General features: G+C 45.2%; 2 protein-coding genes across 2 annotated transcripts; both read right to left on the reverse strand.

The window, feature by feature from the left end:
- Positions 1-19,415: 19,415 nt before the first annotated feature.
- On the reverse strand, positions 19,416-19,757 carry LOC106407901. The gene has a single exon (XM_013848750.1). The coding sequence runs from the start codon at positions 19,755-19,757 to the stop codon at positions 19,416-19,418; it is 342 nt and encodes a 113-aa protein (XP_013704204.1).
- A 1,596-nt stretch (positions 19,758-21,353) lies between these two features.
- On the reverse strand, positions 21,354-22,365 carry LOC125589721 (SKP1-like protein 3). Its single transcript, XM_048762050.1, has 2 exons — positions 21,707-22,365; positions 21,354-21,628 (listed from the first exon to the last, which is right to left on the reverse strand). The coding sequence occupies exons 1-2, from the start codon at positions 22,016-22,018 to the stop codon at positions 21,455-21,457; spliced, it is 486 nt and encodes a 161-aa protein (XP_048618007.1). The 5' UTR covers positions 22,019-22,365; the 3' UTR covers positions 21,354-21,454.
- Positions 22,366-22,655: the final 290 nt, after the last annotated feature.

Below are 22,655 nucleotides of genomic sequence, written 5' to 3' on the forward strand. Positions count from 1 at the left end.
TAAATATCTCTATCTATAAATATAAGGTCGAAATAGAGAGAAAAAATGTGATAAATCTATACAAGGCTTTACCTTCCAGACTTGTTTGAAGAATCCGATCCCATGTATACCAAGCCCCAAGACAAGCAGTTGTGTCAAGCTTAGTGTTGGAGGTCAGCTTTGGTTCTTTCAAACAATCTCAGCAAGTGTGAATAGTTGACAGGTCGATCCACTTTAGTATCTTTAGTACTATCTGCAATCAGTAAGTCTAGAATGATGCTAAAGAGTGGTTAGATAACAAGCAAAAATCTAATAAGTTCATTATCTCCTTCTTGACTCAATAAAACTTTTTTTTTTTGAAAACGTTTGATAAGACTCACAATTAACTAAGTATCAGTAAACCTCCCTCCAGACTTAAATTACACTGCCCCCAGTGTATATCTAGTCGGAGTTATGGTGATAAATAAATCATAAGTACTCAATTTAACAAGTTAGAACGATATACCTGACCGGATTAAGTGTCGATCGATGGAAAGGAATTACCATCGGTCGCTATAGGTAATGTACTGTCGATCGATATCGACATGCTCTCATCGGTCGATATGCTAGGCAATCGTCAACTCGGATCCTTTTTTTATATATATTCTAAATAGCTAACTAAACACACAATATTAGTAAACCTCTCCCAGACTTAAACAACACTATCTCCAGTGTTATACAGTGTAAGATCAGTGGGGAAATAAATAATAAGGACAATATTTAACAAGGAAAACGGTATACCTGACTTTGATGTGAGTGTCGACCAACACAGTTAAGTGGCGATCAATACTCTTGAAGCTCTGTCGATCGACACAGTTAAGTGGCGATCGATCGATGCTAGTAATGCTCTGTCGATCGATGCTGCGCAGCCATCGTTGATCCTTTGCAAACTCGTCTTCCGAGGTTTTTTTTTTTGACCTGCAATAAATAAAAACTTTAAACAGTAACAATCTAAACTAAACTGAAAGAAATTACCTAATAGTGGGTTGCCTCCAACTCAGCGCTTTGTTATAGTCATTTAGCTTGACTTTGGAGATCTGATTTAGTCCGGATGAGAATGAGAGCATGCTCCAAACAAGTCTCAATGTCTACTCTCTGAAGCTTTATCATTCTTGTGTAAAAGCCTCCTCCATAGACTCTACTCCTTTGTCTATCATCTCAGCAATAAGGAGTGCTCAAAGCTTTGCAAATGGCTGTGAGAAGCATCTGCTCCGCACTCCGGATTTCCTGACACCATCTGAGAAGTGAGAGATCAATGATAACTAAGAACCTCCTTTGGTCCTTTTCCTCTTCTTCCAATTCCTCCTCTTCTTTCCCCCAGACTTGTTTGATCGCGTGGTGGTTTCTCCATCAAAAAGATTTCCACAAACATCGAACTCCTTCTGCTCTAATATGCTCCCAGTGTCGATCGATGGAGAAGTGGTAGTGTCGATCGATACCGGTATTTTTATGTCGTTCGATATTGCATCTGTGGTGCCGTTTGATGGTATCTGGTCGGTGTCGATCGATGCTGCTTCTGTTGGGCCCTTATTGACTTCATCTCTAAATCGCAACCCTCTCTGAGAAGCTTCTGCATGTAGAGGATCATCAAGTACCCCAATGTAAGGACTTAAATTCATACATCTATCTGGTGGGATAGGAAATTCAACTTCGACTACAGCGTAAGGAATCACAATCTTCACAGGGTCATATATCCTCTTTACACTTTTGTGAAACCCAACAGCTTCTTCTGTGCATATAAGTAGTCTCAGATGTTTAGAGTCAGCATTGTGTGAGGCCTCAGACTCGTGCACTCTTTCCTCAACTGGTTCCAGCTCTACTATGTATACTGGTAGTTCTTCCAACGATGGGTGTCGATCGACGATCTCGGGTGTGTGTCGATCGATGATGGAGTGTGGGTGTAGATCGATGCTATCTGCTGGTTGTCGATCGATCTCATCAGGTTGGTGTCGATCGATGCTACCCTTTGGTGAAGTTTCCAGATCTCCTCTCGAAGTATGCTGATCGTCATCAAGCTTCTTCTCCAAATTCTGATCCATATCCTCAAGACATTCCTCCAGCTCTAAGAAGTCTTCCATAGTGACTTTTTTTTCTACATCGTCGATCGACGTTGAGGTTGTACCGTTGGTAGACGTTGAGGTTGTACTGTCGATCGATGTTGAGGTTGTGCTGTCGATTGACGTTGAGGTCATGCCGTCGGTCGACGTTGAGGTCCTGCCGTCGGTCGACGTTGAGGTCCTACCATCGGTCGACGTTGAGGTCGTGTCTTCAGTACCAGCTTCCTCTACTCTGCTCAGCTCTCCAGACACATGTTGTTCATCCCTTTTTGCCATAATGTCGTCGAGCAGCTGTATTGGAATCATATACTCCTCATCTAACGATGCCAAGAACCTCTCCCATTTATCATTTTTCTTCTTTTCTCGAGTTGCTTCAGCATCATCAAGAAATTTGTAAAGGAAGGCTCTTTCAATGTCATCCCAGCTGGTTAGAGATCCTGGTTGCAGTTGACTGAGCCATCTGAATTCATCCCGATAGATAGAATATGGGAAGATCTTGCAGAGCATGTGGTATTCAGATACTTCATTCTGCTCACTCCTTGACACGAGATCCTCAAGCTCTTCAATGTGGTTTCTAGGATCTTGGTGAGGAAGACCCTGGAAGGGGTCTTGTCCTACCCAATCATACCACTCTCGGCTCAGGTCAAAGTCATTCATCTCAGCAACATCAATCACATCAGGGATCACAGCACCATGAGCATTAATCAACTGTCTTGTGCTGTTGCGGGTGCGACTTTCTTCGTCTCTTAACATCCCATTCTCATCGACCATAAGAATGAGCACTTCCACATTCTCTGCCTCCAAACAAGTGGTGTCAGACGGCAGATGAACAGTGTCGGTCGACGGCGGATGAACAGTGTCGGTCGACGGCAAATGAACAGTGTCGATCGACGGTTGATGAGCAGTGTTGATCGTCGGTTGATGAACAGTGTCGATCGACGTCGGGTGAACAATGTCGATCGATGTCAGATGATCAGTGTCGATCGACGTCAAGTGAACAGTGTCGATCGACGTCAAGTGAACAGTGTCGATCGACTTCGGGTGAACAGTGTCGATCGACGTCAGGTGAACAGTGTCGATCGACGTCGGGTGAACAATGTCGATCGACGTCGGGTGAACAATGTCGATTGACGTTGGTGAACAGTGTTGATCGACGTCGGGTAAACAGTGTCGATCGACGCTTGAATTTCTATGCTGTCAATCGCTGCTTGGAGGGTGTCGACTGCCCTCTTAGACTTATGGATCACGCGTTCCAAATCGAGTGGCTCTACTAGTAAGAGCCCTATCCCCTTGTTGCTTCTGGTACTCATATGCATGTTCCTGAAGCACAATAAAAAAACTCTATCAGTTTTTTGAATAGTAGTAAAACCTAGACTAAATCTAACTAGACAAGATCTAATGGCGATCAAAGCTCCCCGGCAATGGCGCCGAATTTGATATCACTCAAATTACCCTAAGGAGTGATTTATACTCTCTCAAATAAGAGGTCGAGTTGTAGTACTTAGGGATCGAATTCACAGGGAGCTAGGCTAATAGGTTTGAAGTAGTAAATAAAGATATGCAAAGCAGTAAACAATAAACAAGTTGAACAAGACAATTGTTCAGCTTGACAAAGAGTTGTTTGATGGAAGGATGGTTACTAGACTTAGGGTTACATTCAGGTTATTAGAACTCTAAACTATAGATGCTAAGGATTGATTCTAGAACTCGATATCTAATACAAAAGACAACCAGCTCTCGCTGTGAGTCTAATCTATTGACTAAGTTCAGTGTTTCAGCTCTCGCATGTTAACATAGATCGAGTGTCGATCGATGCTATGGTATGAGCGCCGATCGATGCTACGGATTGAGTGTCGATCGATGCTATGGTATAAGCGTCGATCGACACTGCCTTAGGCAAGTGTTATCGATCTGATCGATTATGTTCAACTAAATTCATAGACCAACTCTCGTATGCGCCTAGGTATCTAATCCAGCAGGATTCGGGTTCCGTTCATTGATTGCACTCTCGTGCCTCTCAATTGTCCTATGATTCTAGGTTCAAGCAATTAGTCACACTCTCGTGTTTTTTCAACTACTCTAGATCCTAGTATTACAAGATATCCTGATGTAGAGATCCTTAGATATCCTAACAATCATATAATTCGGAAATTCATTCAAAACCTTAGAAATTCCTAAACCTAGCAGGTGGATCTACTCATGCATGATGTTTGTCACAGAAATCATAGATGAATAGATGAATAACATAAAATATAAATAAAACCAAAACAATGGAGTTCCGAGAGGACTCTGAAGGAGTTCCCCTCTTCTCTCCTATCCTAGAACTATGAATAAAATAAAGCTTAGCCGTCAACAATGGCTTAGAAAACACATAAATATGGTTTTAGGTCGTCCAAGGGTATTCTGATAATTTGGGTTGCTTCTGGGCTTCAACGGTCATAAAATATGCTCAGCCCATATTCTGGTATCACTGTCGATCGACACCAATGCTGTGTTATCGATCAACAGTCCTTCATCTCCTCGACAGCTTCCTCTTGCGAGGCAGACTGATCACTCTTCAGTAAAACGGGCATAACTTCTGCTACAAGATGCTGATTGACCTCAAACCAGTGGCATTGGAAATCTAACTCAAAGCTCTATCTTGTGTCAAATGATGGGCTCAATCTAACGGTGTAAAGGTCTCCATCCATAGCTAGACATCTGACATGTCTGTGCAGCTCTGCACTAAAAAGGCTCCAAAAGACACCAAAATCACTACATTCCTCCAAATCGTCTCTGAACCTGTAAATATCCTAAATAGACTCTATATAGTAGTAAATATATATTAAAACACTTATAGACCATGGCTAAAACTGGGTAAAATCCATGGTCTATCACCGTTATATCATAGACGGTATTCCTAACAGGGATGATCGGTGGAGAGAAAAGTTTTTCTTCTTCAAGATTAACCCGACGTCGGTCGGCGACTTTGATTTCGGAAGGATCCCTAGGGAGTGGTCCGACGAGATTGGTAAGTTTTTCTTTTTCGAAGTGAATTCCGCTCTTCGATCTCTTTTGGCATTTTTAACTTTTCTCTACTTATTTGTAGAGCCCTTCGGTCCTGCACCTATGACTCCCGAGCTTCGTGGACTAATCGCCACTCTCCGGTGAGGTAACCCTCGATGGCTCGCATTTACCATAGATCGAATTCGAGCTGCTTACACTCTTCCACCGGGTGAAACCGAGCTACCCCTATTGGTCTAGCGGCTCTCGTTCGACCAGGGAAGGGTCGCCGTAACAAAAGTAAGCTGATCTTTCTTTTCTCTCCTTTTTCGAAAAGATCCGAGCTAGTTTGTTTGCGTGTTCCTCAATTCTCCAGATCTGTTTCGTTCAGGAGCGAGGGAGAAATTCGTTCAGGAGCGAGGGAGAAGGACGCGTTACCCGATCGTCATGACGAGTCCTCTGAGGCTGGGTCATTGGAACGAGCTCAGAAAGCTCGGCGCAGACCAACTCTTAGGTCGAGGTCGCAGGCTCAGTGTCCTGGCCTTATGGCTAGGCCGGTATCGATCGCTGTTCCTGTTGGTGGGGCATGAAGGACGTCGAACACTTCAGCCGGTTCTGTCGGTGATCGAGCTCTCGATGACGATGTCTATTCATCGATGCCGACGTCAAGCTCTAGAGAATATCAATTCAGTGAGTTCGAATTCGCCGAGCTCGGAGCTTCCTCCGCCGTGGCGGGCTCCTGGCGAAGGTACTTCTTATGTCGACCCGAGTGCTCAATCCCGGAGGTGCAGGAGACCTCTTCGTGGAGATTTTTGTACGATAACGAGGTATCGATCCTCGAGAATCCTGAGCGTCTTGCCTTGATTTGGCGTAAGATCGAGGAGAAGGGATGCAAGCTTCCTTCTTTGGGGGACATGCGAGAACATGACGCTTACGTTCGGATGGCGGTCGCGAATGCTAAGGTAATATATCCTGCGATTGCTTCTGGCGTTTTATTTGGATAAACTGATGGTTGTCTGAACTTTTTTATCGCTTTTGCTTAGGCTATGGAGGCGAGCAATGAATATGCCACCTTGATGGAGAAGCAACTGGCTGACTTTCCGAGCAAAGAGCAGGTCGGGAGTCATCTCCTTACAATTCAGCAACTTCGAGGTGAGTTGGAGGCCGTTCGAGTGATGGAGCAGCAGCGCGATGTCGAGATTGAGGGATTGAAGGGGAAGTTGGCTGCTGCTTAGACGGAGAAGGTCGCTGTTTAGAATGGCCTCGACTCGATGAAAGAAAAGCATAGGCGGGAGATCGAAGGTCGTGACGAGGTGGCTCGCAAGGAGCGCGATCTTGCTCGTCGTTCTCTGGCTCGAGAATATGATGCGGTTCTGGCTGTGGTGAAGGATAAGCTTCAGAAAAAGAAGAAGGAGACGGCTGTGGCGATTCGTTTGCAGGAGGTTCGAGCTCGTATCGAGGCTTTGACCGAGTACATCGAAGGTGGTTTCGAGCTTGAAGAAAAGTTGGAGCGTCTTAGAGACCAGGAGGTTTCACACGATGTTGATTATGGTCTTGCTTCAGTGTCGGATCCTTCCTTAGTCGCCTCGAGCTTCCTGAGGTTTTTGGTGACTCGGTCGATCAAGATTGATGCGAAAATTGGTCCGCGCGACTTTGGAGTTTGTAATTTGTTATGTTTTTAACTTTCCTTTTGGTTTGTTGAAGAAACATATATATGTCTTCAAAATGGATTATCGGGTTAATACCTTTCTAATCGTATGATTTGTTCAACTTTAGCTTCATTGAGCTTGTTTGTTTTATCCTTTAGAAGGCGTTGAACAGAGACTGATTAGGAATCTGTTTTGTGGACCTTTATACGGCATGATGGCATAATCGATTGGGTGGGTTATGCTAGTAGTTCATGTCTTCTAAGTAGTAGAAGGAAAGTGACAAAATTTTGTTTGGTTTTTTGGGTTGGCTCGGTATCGAGCTGCCTACGTACCCTCTTCGAGAGATCAAGCATATTCGTAATTCTGTTTCGTTTTACTGAGCTGTAGGCGCCGGTAACCTCCCAGCTCGAAGCTCGATTGACTTGGTCGGGATTCGGGTTTGCGTTATTTGCAATATTTCTTTAGGTTGTTCGCATTCCAGGGTCTCATTTTGGGGTGGCCTTTTTGCATTTTTCTGGCTCGTATACTCCGGAACGGATTTCTTTGGTTACTTTGAATAGTCCTTCCCATCTGGTTCCCAATTTTCCTACTTTTGGTTCTTTTGTTCCGTCGAATACTTTTCGAAGGACTAAGTCGCCGACAAAGAATGTGCGGTTTCTTACATTAGAGTCATGATGACGCGACGCGACTTGTTGGTAATTTTGCACGTGGATCGCCGACTCTTTCCCGTCTTTCTTCGATCATATCGAGTTGATCGATTAGTAGGTCTTCGTTGAGTTCGGCATCTTCTGGGCACACCTTGCGTCGCTGGCTTGGGGCCTCAATTTCTGCTGGTATTACGGCCTCGACCCCATAAGATAATGAAAATGAAGTCTCTTGGGTTGTCTTGTGAGGGGCGTCCGGTAGGCCCAGAGGACTCCATGCCGCTCTTCCCCCCATCTTTCTTTTTTGAGGTCGAGCTTTTTCTTGAGATTGTTCATTATGGTCTTGTTCGCGGCTTCGACGTGTCCGTTACACTTTGGGTAAATGGGGCTTGCGGCCTTAATCTTGATCTTCCATTTTTTGCAGAATTCTTTGAATATCTTGGAGATAAACCGTGGCCCGATTTTGGTTACTATTTCGTAAGGCAGACAATGCCGGCATATAACGTTTTTCCAAATGAAGTTCGTCACCCTATCGGAGGTGACCTTGTGGTATGCCTCAGCTTCGATACACTTGGTAAATTAATCTGTTAGCACCAGAAGGAAACATAGTTGGGCTGGTCCCGAGGGTACTAGCGGTCCTACTATATCCATGGACCAATTCATGAAGGGGTATGGAGGTGATATTGTGGAGAGTTTATGCGTCGGTTGGTGTATCATTGGCGCATATCGTTGGCATTTGTCGCATTTTAGTGCGAATTGTTCCCTGTCGTCGGTGATCGTCGGCCAGAAATAGCCGAGTTTCTTGATCCTGATTGCTAACGATCGTCCGCCGGAGTGGCTCCCGCATGATCCTCCGTGGGTCTGTTTTAAAATTATGAAGGCGTCTTTAGGAGATACACTCAGCAAGTAAGGTTCGTTTATGCTTCGTTTATATAGTTTTTCTTCTATAATGCAATATCGTGAACTCCGGGCTTTTATCTTTCGGGCTTCCCATCTGTCGTTGGGGAGCTCGGTGTCTTTTACGTAGTTGTATATCGGGATTTTCCAGTCTGGTATGGCCTCGAGTTCTTTTTGAAAAGCTTTGTGCGCTTCGTTGTTAGTTTCGTTGACGGTCTCTTCGAGGATAGTCGCGGAAGTCGCTGTCCTCCTAGTCCTGGCGGATGGTTCCTTAGGGGATGGTCGATCGTCGAGCTCGCCGTCGGTTTCGCCGTTAAGATTTTCGGTTGTTCTCTGAGCTCTGCTTCGTGTTATGATTGCGCCGATGCAAGAAGGATTGTCCCCCTGAATGTCGGTTGCTTTGCATGGAAGGTCTATGCTGGACTTCTCTATTACTTCCACTGGTATTACTCTCCTTATTGTCGGATTGGAAGTCGAAGCTAGCGCGGCTAGAGCATCGGCCGACGTGTTATCTCCTCTTGGGATTTTTGTGAGCTCGAATTTGTCGAACTGCTGAGCGATCTCTCGTAGAATTGCAAGATATGTTTCCATTCTTTCGTTGTTTACTTCATATTCTCCATGGAATTGGCTCGTGACTAACTGCGAGTTGCTGAAAGCGCTAATTTCCTGGGCACCGATGCTTCGTGCAAGTAGTAAACCGGCGATCAGGGATTCGCATTCGGTTTCGTTGTTTGATGCGCTGAATCCCAAGCGAAATTTTTGTTCGATCATTTCTCTTGTCGGGGATTCGAGTTGTATTCCGATCCCAGATCCCTGTCTCGACGAGGCCCCATTGACGTGTAATTTCCATGTTTGGGTATTCGATCTCGCGTCTTCCTTTGGGACGAGTTCAATGAAAAAATCGGCTAGTACATGTGCTTTCGAGCTCGTTCGTGGTTTGTACTCTATGTCGTATTCGCTGAGCTCGATTGCCCATTTTGCCAACCTTCCAGATTGGCTTGGACTGTGGAGTATGTTGGGGTCGAAAACGGTTGCAACGAAGTTAACGTCAAAATCCCCGAAGAAGAAAACGTAGAAACCTTCTTCGACAAATACTTCTTCGAAATAGATTCTTCTTTACGAAAAGCTTTGCGGAAGAAACACGAGTCATCGGATAAGAGCTCGAAGAGGGTCGCTACGCAGTAACCGAACACATGTTTCGCTTGGTCGCTACGTAGCGGCCGAGCTCGAGCGTTCGCTACGTAGCGACCGGGTTTTACCAAAGTTTGGTCGCTACGTAGCGACCGAGCTCTTCCGAAACATCGATACGACATTAGGCCATGCGTTCTCGTCTACCCTTCGATGCTATCTCCCGAAGACCGTAGAGAACCCATTTCACGATTCCCCGCCATTCTAAGTTATCAAACTTTACCGTAAAAACCGCGGAAAGTTCGTTCTTTATCGAAAGAAGCCGTAATAAACGCTTTGGGTCGGAAGACGGCCCAAAGGGACCTAAGACATGACTCGAAGCCCAACTTACGGTTTCTTAACCAACAGTAAGCCGCATGACAGTTTACGCTTGGTTCGCAAAGAAAGATAATTGTCAAGTTTCCGCGGATAAATACGAAATTTTGAAGATAATTACGAAGATCAGAAAAAATGAAATATCTCCATTTTTATGCTATGGTGGCTTAAGGGCAGAAGGGGAAAAGCGTAAACCGACCTTGGAGCCAGTATATAAGGAGTCCTAGGCGAGAGGCATGGAGGAGGACTTTCCTAGCAAACTTAGCACTTAGAGCAATTTTAGGCAATTTTCCGTTTTTGTTATTCGAGCTGCGACTCAATTAGGTTTTTGCCGTCTTAGGGTTTTTGAACTAGGAATCTCGCCAACAGCTCTCGTAGCTCAGGCACTTACCTTGTTGTAAACGCTCAAACGCAGATTCAGAATAAGAACTATCTTGCTCTCTTTTTCGATTTCTTATTTCATTACTGTTCTTGTTTCGTGTTCTGATTGCTTGGCGTGTGGTATTAGCAGATATCCGGGACCTCTGGGAAATTAGGGTTTTCCTAGTTTCCTTATTTAAACGGAAATCGACAGTGCGAATTTCGGTTCCCACAGTTTGGCGCTAGAAGGAGGGGGGGGGGGTACAGATCAATCTAACCCGCAAAAACCACTCAACGATCAGGAACGATATGCAAGACTCAATGTGCGCGAACGTCATCTCGTTTAAGGGGGGGAGAAACGGTCGATCGAGCCAAACCTCGAAACGATCTCCTTGTTATCGAACTGACGATCTGAGATATCGACGTCGCTAGGGTGCTAATCGACACCGGAAGTTCGGCCTATATCATCTTCATAGATACTCTCGAGAAAATGGGGATCGATCAATTCAAAATTGTGAAATACCCTACAACCATGGCCTACGGGTCGATTAATCTTGCAGTCAAAGCCGGAACCGTGACAAGAGTCACAAAGTTTCTAGTCGTTGACCGTCGTGCATCTTACAACGTTATCATGGGAACACCATGGTTGAACGCCTTGTGTGTCATCCCATCAACGTACCATCTTTGCCTCAAGTTTCCAACCCCTAACGGAATCGAGGTAATATGGGGAAACCCAAGAGTATCACAGGTGTGTTACGCCGCAGAACAAAAACGAAAAAAACCAGACCTCGAGACCACTCCTAGAAAAACGGAGAAAAAGGTCTCCGACCAAGGTTCGCAAAGTCAAGATTCGGCTGAACTCTTCTGGCAGTCTCGTAGCATCACGGCCCTAGAGGAAAAACGCGAACCAACTTGCAAACCTGTGGTCATAGTCTGTCTCGACGAAGCATCTCCGGAACGATGCGTCGAAATCGGAGCCAATCTCCGCGAGCCTTTGAGGACAGAGCTCGTAACCTGTCTAAAAAAGAACCTCAATACTTTCACATGGGCCACGGAAGATATGCCAGGGATTGACATTAACATAACGTGTCACGAATTAAATATCGATCCGACTTTCAAACCCGTCAAACAAAAAAGGCGGAAGCTAGGACCTGAACGAGCTTCCGGGTCAACGACGAGGTCGAAAAATTGCTTAAAGTTGGGTCAATAACGGAAGTGAGGTATCCAGACTGGATCGCCTACCCCGTAGTAGTCAAAACGAAAAACGGAAAATGGCGAGTTTACGTGGATTTTACCGACCTAAACAAGGCCTGTCCAAAAGATAGTTTCCCCCTGCCAGACATCGATTGATTGGTAGAAGCAACGGCAGGAAATGAACTTCTGTCTTTCATGGACGCCTTCTCAGGTTATAACCAAATTATGATGAACCCTGACGATCACAAAAAGACTGCTTTCATTACCGATCGCGGAACCTATTGCTACATGATAATTCCCTTCGGCCTCAAAAACGCTGGCGCAACTTACCAACGACTCGTGAACCGTATGTTCTCTCAACAACTCGGTAAAACGATGGAGGTTTATATCGACGACATGCTCGTCAAATCCCTCAAAGCAAAAGATCACGTATCACATCTCGAGTAATGTTTCGCGCAGTTAAATTCCCATAACATGAAGCTCAACCCGACAAAATGCAGATTCGCCGTGGCATCAGGGGAATTCCTCGGCTACCTAGTCACATTCCGTGGCATCGAGGCTAATCCAAAACAGATCAACGCACTGATCGAGATGGCTTTGCCGAAGAATAAGCGGGAAGTCCAAAGGTTGACCGGTAGAGTCGCGGCACTTAACCGGTTTATTTCGCGATCAACAGACAAGTGCCTGCCTTTCTATGATGTCTTACGGGGAAATAAAAAATTCGAATGGTCGGAAGAATGCGAAAACGCTTTCCAACAGCTGAAGCGGTATTTGGCTTCCCCCCCAAGTCCTCGCAAAACCAGTGGAGGGGGAACCTTTGTTCTTGTACATCGCTGTATCAGCAACAGCTGTGAGCGGCGTGCTAATCAGGGAAGAACGCAACGAACAGAAACCTATTTTCTATATAAGCAAAACCTTGCTGGATGCCGAATCTAGATACCCGCTAATGGAAAAATTAGCATGCGTGGTCGTAACATCGGCCCGAAAACTAAGACCATATTTTCAATCCCACAGGATCGTCGTCCTCACGACTTTTCCCCTACGAACGATCCTGCATAGCCCGAGTCAATAGGGCCGATTAGCCAAATGGGTGGTAGAACTGAGCGAATACGATATCGAGTACCGACCGAGAACAAGCGCAAAGTCACAAGTGCTTGCGGACTTCTTGGTCGAATTACCGACAGAGACCATAACCAACTAGGGACCAAATTCCACTTTGCTCCTTCACGTTGACGGATCCTCGTCCAAGCAGGGATCAGGCGTCGGAATTCGCCTCATGTCTCCAACTAGCGAGATCTTAGAGCAATCATTTAGGCTGGAATTCCACGCCTCAAACAACGAAGCCGAATACAAAGCACTCGTCGCAGGACTGCGTTTGGCTCACGGCTTGAAGATTCAAAACATCCACGCTTACTGCGATTTCCAGTTAGTGGCAAGTCAGTATAGCGGAGAGTATGAAGCCAGGGACGAACAGATGGATGCGTACCTCAAACTGGTTCGAAAACTAGCTCAAAAGTTTGACTGTTTTGCCCTTACGCGAATTCCCCGTTCCGAAAACATCCAGGCAGATGCTCTCGCGGCCTTAGCATCAAGTTCTGATCCAGGACTTAAAAGGGTAATTCCGGTCGAGTTCATCGAACACCCGAGCATCGGACCACCAATCGTCGTCAACCTCATAGAAGGTCAAGATGACGAAGAAGAAGAAGTTACAATACAACCGCAATCTGAGCAATCTGATTACGGCTGCGATACCCCATGGCTGCAGAAAATTCGAGACTACATTATCGACGGACGCCTGCCCACCGAGAAATGGGCAGCCCGCAAAGTCCGAACACAGGCCGCGCGCTTCGTAACAGTAGACGGCGAAATTTACAAATGGAGATTCTCCGGACCACTCATGACGTGCCTGGAAGGGGAAGAAGCAAAAAAAGTGATGGAAGAAGTACATTCTGGGTCCTGCGGCAATCATTCTGGCGGAAGATCACTGGGAGTGAAAATCAAACGCCATGGATACTACTGGCCAACGATGATCGGAGATTGCGAGAAGTTCGCACGAAAATGTGAAAAATGCCAGAGGCATGCTCCAACCATCCGACAACCAGCCGAAGTTCTCTCCTCCATCACATCGCCCTATCCTTTTATGCGCTGGGCCATGGACATCGTCGGTCCCCTTCATGATTCAAAGCAAAAGCGTTTCCTTTTAGTCCTCACCGATTTCTTTTCAAAATGGGTAGAGGCAGATTCGTACGCAAGTATAAAAGATGTCCAAGTCGAAAGTTTCGTATGGAAAAACATCATCTGTAGGCATGGAGTTCCTTACAAAATCGTAACCGATAACGGATCTCAGTTTATCTCCACCCGGTTCGAGGCGTTCTACGAAAAATGGAAGATACGGCTTAACAAATCAACGCCCAGATATCCGTAGTGTAACGGACAAGCTGAAACGATTAATAAAACCATTCTCGACGGACTGAAGAAACGCTTAGAGGCCAAAAAAGGCAGGTGGGCCGACGAACTCGAGGGAGTCCTCTTGTCCCACCGTACCACCCCGAGGCGAGCAACAGGAGAAACCCCTTTCGCTCTGGTGTACGGAACGGAATGCATGATTCCCGCAGAAGTAGAATTCCCCGGTATTCGAAGAAGATTACTTTCCGAACGAGAGGAGCTCAACAAGGCAATGCTCCTCGACGATCTCGATCTCATTAACGATCGCTGAGATCGAGCGCTCATCCGAATCCAAAATTACCAACACGCAGCCGCAAAGTACTACAATTCCAACGTACGGAATCGCAGATTTAATCAGGGAGATCTTGTCCTTCGCAAAGTTTTCCAAAACACCGCTGAACGAAACGCGGGAAAACTCGGAGCAAACTGGGAAGGACCCTATAAAATCGAAAAAGTCGTCCGACCGGGCTCCTACGAAATAGCCAACATGCAAGGCATAAAAATTCTAAGGACCTGGAACGCGATGCATCTCAAAAAATACTATCACTAACCAACTCACAATCACCGAACTACGAGACGGCTTGATCTCCATAAGGAGTACGTAGGCAGTTTGTCAAAAGGCAAATTCAGCTGTCCCCCCTAATCCAAAAGGGGGGGAGTGGATACGTATACTCGTATACTCTCAAACTCGAAAACATCCGACCACGCCTTCGATGTTTCCGGCATATCTTAACCAAGCAAATTATCTTTTATCAGCGAAACAATTTTGATATTCGAAAATAAATCAGCCGTTAGGGAGAAGCAGCCATTGGTATCGCGAGAGATGCCTCGAGGGTTACTTCTTCCGAACGACGAAGACGGACACTCCGTAAAAAAATGATGAACATTTTAACACATATCTTGCGCAAAAACTCTAAACGACGGCATTTGCCGCCAAGTTCGGTGCTGATCACATCGAACTCTTGAATGTCCTAAACAGACATAGCCATCTCACGAAGATGACTCTCGTACATCCGACACAAGGATAATAGCGCTATAAAAGAAACCCGAAATTTTGGTCAAGCACTTCGGTTGGCTTAAAAATTATCTCTAGAGAGATGCTCGATTCGTATATAACAAGTCATATAAGCCGAGAACCTATCGCGGACTTTAAATCGGTACGAATCAGGTTAAAATCGCGACAGATAAATCGATAGCCGGCTAGTCACCGCATAAAATCTTAAACCGAGAGTAAACCTAGGTCTTGCCCTAAACCCTACGCACTGGTCTCTAACATCTCAAGGCATGATATCCAAAAGATACGAGATCCCAAAACCATGCCTCTATGTTTATATTCGACATCTTCAGATATCCCGCGAAGTCGATATCTCGCGGAAAAACTCTCGAAACAGATCTCGAACAAAACATTTCACATCGAAAAAGGATATGAGACGATAACTCATCACCCTTCTTCCACGCCATACGTAAGCTTATGAAAAATGCAACTCGACCATCTTGTCATAAAAAGCCGCAGAGCGGCGGGGATTCAAAGCCACATACGGCCAGTCCCAAAACACGAAATGAGGCCATTTAAGGCCGAAACATCAAACATAAAAAAATCTCCCAAAAGAGATCTAACCAAAGTCATCCTCAGAGCTCACGCCCCCTCTTCACCCGTCGCTTCATAACCTGGAGCCGCGTCACCTCTGAGTACCGGATCCTTCCCCTCCGGGCGTTCTGAACACGTCGGAAGAAAGCACGCGGATTTCAGGTCAGCAAGGTTGAGATCGAAATCTCCATCCACGACTGCCAAATCTCCCTTGCAGCCGGACAGTCGGGCCTCTTCGGCCTCTAAGGTCGGATGAGTCTCACTTTGGAACGGTTGAGCCACGGCCATCCCGCCCTCGATCGTCGCCAAGGCTAAATCTCTGTTCCGAATGCATTCGAGAGAGCCCGGAAAGGCGGAGATCTTCGCCAAGCAAGCTTGGAACTCAGAACAAAGAGCGTCCTTGAACTCTCAAATCCCACGGCTCACTAATCCTGCATCGCCCTCGATCTGACGCTGAAGACGACGCACCTCCGAAGATTTGGCCTTCCTGGCTTTCTTCTCCTTAAGAAATGAACTCACCGTCTTCCCGAGGTCCCTCTCGAGCTCCCCTATCGCGACCTCAAGTTTCGACACTTTCACGGAGTGAGAATCCTTGACTGCCGTCAGCATGGCCTCGGTTTCGGACCATCTACCCTGAAGTTCCAACAACTCCCCGGCAAGACGACTGGTCTCAGAACCGCACTCGCTGATCATCCCGTCGATCAACGACACGAACTGCGAAACGAGAAGAAAGTTAGGAATTCTTTGTCTTTTAAAAAAATATATAACAATCAAGAAAGTAAGTGAGCGACAAACCTTTCCGCGAAGCCCCGACGCTATGCTCGAGCCTCCTTGCTGCGAAGATTCCCCGTCACCACCCTTGGTAAACTTCCTCTTCCGGCCCTTAGGCTGAGTAACCGGAACAACACTAGGAGCGTGCAGCCCTAGAACGATCTTCTTCCTGGCCGGAGGAGGTGGCATAGAGTCAGCAGCCCTCTCCTTATCTTCGACGAGAATCGGAGTCGTGGACGATCCAGCAGGTAAAGCCGAAGTATCCGGAACGACCGAGCCTGCGAGAGTTCCCGTATCTCGCGGAGTTACGCCCTCGGTCCCATGACCCGGAGCAACGGCCAGTGCAGAAGAGGACGGTAACTCGGCGCCAGCTCGAACATATTCTTTCTCGGCTTGGCGACGAACTAATTTTTCTCGAAAGGAGAGATGATCAGCAACCCAAGCCGGCGCTTCGACCGGAGAAGTCGGAATCGGCACCAGAGATGTAGCCTCACCCATCTCCACATCGGAACTTCGCTTGTCACCATGGGAAGAAGACATGTTAATAACAAGAGATTTGGAGCTAGAGAGTTTTTGAAGGTTTGAAGAAGGGAAGGTGTGAAGTAAATGAAGGTGTGAAGCAAATGATTGACAAGAGCTCACTACTTAGAGAAGTATGGGCTCGGAATTTTATATTTTTTAATAAACATTTTCTCGAGAATTTTCTTCCGCGGAGTTTGAAGTAAACTTCGTTCAATACGCCTAACTTCGCCGAAATCGTCAAACCGCCCGCAAGAGTCTCGACTCTAACGAGCTGGAGGGCTAACTGTTGGCGTCAAAAGCGGTTGCAACGAATTTAACATCAAAATCCCCGAAGAAGAAAACGTAGAAACCTTCTTCAACAAATACTTCTTCGAAATAGATTCTTCTTTACGAAAAGCTTTGCGGAAGAAACACGAGTCATCGGACAAGAGCTCGAAGAGGGTCGCTACGCAGCAACCAAACACATGTTCCGCTCGGTCGCTACGTAGCGACCGAGCTCTTCCGAAACATCGATACGACATTAGTCCAAGCGTTCTCGTCTACCCTTCGATGCTATCTCCCGAAGACCGTAGCGAACCCATTTCACGATTCCCCGCCATTCTAAGTTATCAAACTTTACCGTAAAAACCGCGGAAAGTTCGTTCTTTATCGAAAAAAGCCGTAATAAACGCTTCGACTCGGAAGACGGCCCAAAGGGACCTAAGACATGACTCGAAGCCCAACTTACGATTTCTTAACCAACAGCCCGTAAGCCGCATGACGGTTTACGCTTGGTTCGCAAAGAAAGATAAATGTCAAGTTTCCGCGGATAAATACGAAATTTTGATGATAATTACGAAGATCGGAAAAAATGGAATATCTCCATTTTTATGTTATGGCGGCTTAAGGGTAGAAGGAGAAAAGCGTAAACCGACCTTGGAGCCAGTATATAAGGAGTCCTAGGCGAGAGGCATGTAGGAGGACTTTCACAGCAAACTTAGCACTTAGAGCAATTTTAGGCAATTTTCCGTTTTTGTTATTCGAGCTACGACTCAATTAGGTTTTTGCCGTCATAGGGTTTTAGAATTAGGAATCTTGCCAACAGCTCTCGTAGCCCAGACACTTACCTTGTTGTAAACGCTCAAACGCAGATTCGGAATAAGAACTATCTTCTCTCTTTTTTGATTTCTTATTTCATTACTGTTCTCGTTTCATGTTCTGATTGCTTGGCGTGTGGTATTAGCAGATATCCGGGACCTCTGGGAAATTAGGGTTTTCCTAGTTTCCTTATTTAAACAGAAATCGACAGTGCGAATTTCGGTTCCCACAGAGTACCGTCCGTAAGGGTTGTCATGTCATGACTGTGATCGAATGCGACTGGAAGTAGGGTCTTAATTTTCGAGCCGCGGTTGCCACTTCTAGCGCTAGCTTTTTCATTACGGGGTATCTAGTTTCGGCGTCTACCAATGATCTACTTACATAGTATATCGGTCTTTGTTCTCCGCTTTCTTCGTGGATTAGCACTCCGCTTACTGCATGTTCGGAAGTTACGACGTATAAAAGGAGGGTCTCTCCTGTGACCAGTTTTTATAGTACGTGCGGCTCACTGATATATGCCTTAAGTTCTTTTAGGGCGGAGTCGCATTCGGTGTTCCATTCGAACTTCTTATTTCCTTTCAATAGCTTGTAGAAAGGAAGGCACATGTCGGTTGACCTGGAGATGAAACAGTTTAATGCGGCTATTTTGCCGGTGAGGCACTGTACCTCTCGGATTGATCTCGGAGGCAGGGTATCGATGAGCGCCGCGATCTGTTTCGGGTTAGCTTTGATTCCCCTTTCAGTCACGAGGTATCTGAGGAACTCTCCGGAGGCTACTCCGAAAGTACATTTTGTAGGGTTCAGTTTCATTCTGAACTTGTTGAGAATGTTAAAGCACTCCTAGAGCTGGAGAACGTGGTCGCTGGCTCTTGATGACTTCACTAGCATGTCGTCTATGTAAACTTCCATCGTTTTTTCGAGTTGCGTGGAGAACATCTTATTTACTAATCTTTGGTAAGTGGCTCCGGCGTTCTTTAATCTGAATGGCATCACCTTGTAGCAGTACATGCCCCTCTCGGTGATGAAGCTCGTTTTTTCTTGGTCGTCGGGGTTCATAAGGATCTGATTATAGCCGGAAAATGCATCCATGAAGGAAAGTAGTTCGTGTCCAGTTGTGGCTTCTACCAGCCGGTTGATGTGTGGTAATGGGAAGCTATCTTTTGGGCATGCTTTGTTGAGATCGGTGAAATCGATGCACACTCTCCACTTTCCATTTTTCTTTTTTACTACGATTGGGTTTGCGAACCAGTCGGGGTATTGGATTTCGCGAACATAACCGATTTTTAAGAGCTTGTCTACTTCGTCGTTTACAGCCTTGGCTCGTTCGGGCCCCAGCTTTCTTTGTTTCTGCTTGACAGGCTTAAACATAAGGTCGACGTTTAGGTCGTGGGAGGTGATACTGATGTCGATTCCGGGCATGTCTACTACAGACAATGCGAAAGTTTTTATATTTTGCTTAAGGAAAGATAAAAGGTCGCGCCTGACTTCAGGAGGGAGATCATTTTCGATGTTGACACCTTTTTCTGGGGAGCTTTCGTCTAGAGCGACGACGCTCAATAGGTCTCTGGCGGGGTCGTTTACCGTGAGATCACGTACGAGTGAGACATTCTCTCCTCGCTGGGGCATCCTTCGGAATCCGGTCATATAGCAGGTCGTGACTGTTTCTGGCTCCTGCGTATGGTTTCTTCGCCGGTTGGTGATAAAAACTTCAAGCATTGGTGATAAACCGAAGGGACCCCATCTGGTGTAGCCAGGGACGTCCTACGATGGCGTCGAACGGCATGAAATGATCAACTACGGTGAACCGGATCTCTAGTTCGACGTCGTAAGTATTGGTGGTTAGTGGCACAATCCCGAGTGACCGGACCGACTTTCCTTCGAAACTATTGAGGGGAGTCATTTCGTGATCGATTACTGGGGTCGGTTGGCTAATCGATCGCAGTATCTTTTGTGAAACGACGTTGACGGTGCTTCCGGTGTCTACGAGAATTTTCGTAAAGGTAGTGCCTGCAAGCTCCAACGTGATGACTAGGGCGGCGTCGTGGGGCATGTCGAGCTTAGCGATTTCGTGTTCGTGGAAATTTACTGTCTCGATTTCTCGTGTTATTTCTTCGGAAGGCGCAATGCCCGGCTCGTTAGTTGCTTGTTGCGAGGTATCAGATCGTTTGTCACTGGAGATACAATCTCATCTTCGGAGAGAGATGCTTTGATCCTTCGTGTCGTGGACAATTTTTGACGACTTCGGTTTTCCCGATCTAGAGAGGTCGAGACTGGTCGATTCGATGCAATTGGATCGTGTGTGACTTGGATCCATAGTCGCGCTTAGGAAACTTAGATCGCTTTCTTAGAAAATATGTTTTTCGTTTATCATCCCCACAGTCGTCGCCAAAATGTAGATCCTAAAATCTACACTAAGAATTTGATAGTGATCGGGATTTTAATCTAGGGAAGATAAATGATGTAGGCAACGATATCTTTAGAACACAACGATATAATCAGTTTCTAGTAAGCAAAAATAGACTTTTATTGATGAATAAGATCGACTACAATAAGTTAAACAAGGTCGAATATTACAAACGAGATCGTTAAGAGAAACGATCTAAAGATAGTTGAAAACAAGGTCGAGGTGTGGGTGTAGCTCTCTCTAGGGTTTTCAACGTGTGTTTCTTCATGTGCCTCGATCTCCTTTTGTAGTGAATGGAGTCCGGGGTCTCCGCAACCGTTCCGTGGTCTTTGACTTCCCGAATCGGTCTATCCTTGCTCGTACTGGCCTCTTAGTTGCTTAACGTCGCACGGCCCAAACTGGCTCCGGTCCGTTTGGCATATGGACCAGAATTGGGTCCAACACATACCTCGTATGTTTTATGTTTTTAATTTGAATGCACTTTTTCAAAAAAAAAAAACAAAAAAAAAATTCAACTTAGCCAGAAGACATGGGCCATGGCTAGATACACATACACATCCTGTAACCAAGAAAATAGCTCACTAGACTTTCTCTGCTATTCGGGTTCACCTCAGGTCAGACCAGAAAGATCTCAAAGCGCATGCTTTGCTTGTCCTGAGCAAAGCAACAATGGAGACATATCTAACATCAACTACCCCCATCAATCTAATTCTCAAACTTCAATACAGAAGAAAGCATAAGGGTTTTGTTCCAAAAAAGGCAGAAGGGTGACTAGTGTAGCATCACGCCTCACTGGAGATGACACTGTCGACAACGTGAGCATCAATGCACCAAAGGGTTACGAGTCAGAGTGATGCCAAGAAGGGTACACTTCAAGGAAATAGGAGATAAACTAAGCTACCAAGTGAAATTTTCATCTTCTACATCTACACTTAAAGAAGATGCGTTTGGTTCAGTCACATGGTCTAATGGAATGCACAGAGTTAGAAGTCCTTTCGTTGTAACAAGCAAAACTGATATATAATACTCCTTCCGTTTCATATTAAGTGTCGTTTTAGAGAATTTTTTTCGTTACAAATAAGTGTCGTTTTCGATTTTCAATGCAAAATTTATTTTTTTATTGGTTGAAATATAGTTAGGTGTAGAGGTAATAGTGTTTTTTTATAGGAAATGTACAAAATTAATTGTTTCCTTAATCCGTGTGCCAAAACCTAAAAGAATAGTTATAATGAAGGGAGTATATTTTTCATAAACCATATATATAATAAAAGAGAAATAAGGTTTGTTACACACTCAATTATTCAAACCAAAAGAGAAAAGAAACAGCATAGCACAACTTCAAGTCACTCAAAGGCCCATGCATTCTCCTTGCGAACCTCAGATTCTTCCGCATCTGTGTAGTCTTTCTTGATGTGGAAGATTTCGCGAATCTGAAGCACAGTCTTGCCTCTCATCATATCGGCCACAGTCTTGCACGTTAGGTCAAGAAGTCCAGGGATGATCAGAAAGTTTGCAGCCTGCAAAACATATCATCAAAACCCTAACAGAATCATGCATGATTAGAAACCCTAATTGGCTAAGAAAGCGTGACTCACAAGCATGAGATCAAAGAGGAGAGGCTGGTCGACTTTGACGAAATCGGCGTCCCAAGTCTTGAGCTCGATGTCTTCGTTAGCACCGTAGGTGTCTTTGTCTCCGGCGTGGGCTTCGGCGGCTGCTTCGACGTGTTTCTTGCAGTACTCGATAACCTTGGCGAGGGTTGCACTGTTGACGTTTGCAAGAGGGATTCCGCCATCGGTGCAGTCGTCCTCGATCATGTTCTTGATCGTCTGACACTCGAGCGCAACGGCTTCATCGACCTCGAAAGATTTGCCTTCGGAGCTCTCGAGGATGATCTTCTTCGACATAGTTGGCAGAATATTCTAAAAGGCCGACAGGGAGATGAGATGATGAATGAATACAAAAGGTGGTGGATTGGTGCTTTATTTATAGGACCTGATTGTTAAAACTAGAGAATCTAAATTATATATTAACGTTGGTTTGTTGTTATCCAGGAAATGAAGAAAAAAAATGTAAATATATACTTCCAAAATTTAATATGAAATTTCCATCTTCGGATGAAGATACGGGTGAAAAAGATTTCAAAATTGTAAAGTAATTTTGGAAAATAAGGAAAGATAAATTCAAAGATTTTTTTTGGGTGAAACTAGGAACTATTGCTAGGCTGTAAATTCAAATACACTTAATATAAACCTGGCCATTGTACTAAAAGAATAAATATATCTTGAAATAAAAATGTATTTTTTCAAATTAAAAAATATGATTTCTTGCCTTGTTTATGTCCAATGCAATTTATAGACATATATCGTTAAGGCTGTCAAGCTGACATGTCTTAGGATAGGGATAAACATAAATATCTGCACCCAAGAAACTGATATGGAACCGATTCGAAAATCAGGATATCCGACCCGATCGGATCTTGCCTAAATATCCAAAATGATTCTTTTTTTCAAAACCCAAAAAACAGAAAACGAATCTGATCCG

The sequence above is a fragment of the Brassica napus genome, chromosome C7, assembly GCF_020379485.1.
Source record: "Brassica napus cultivar Da-Ae chromosome C7, Da-Ae, whole genome shotgun sequence".
Taxonomy (NCBI): domain Eukaryota; kingdom Viridiplantae; phylum Streptophyta; class Magnoliopsida; order Brassicales; family Brassicaceae; genus Brassica; species Brassica napus.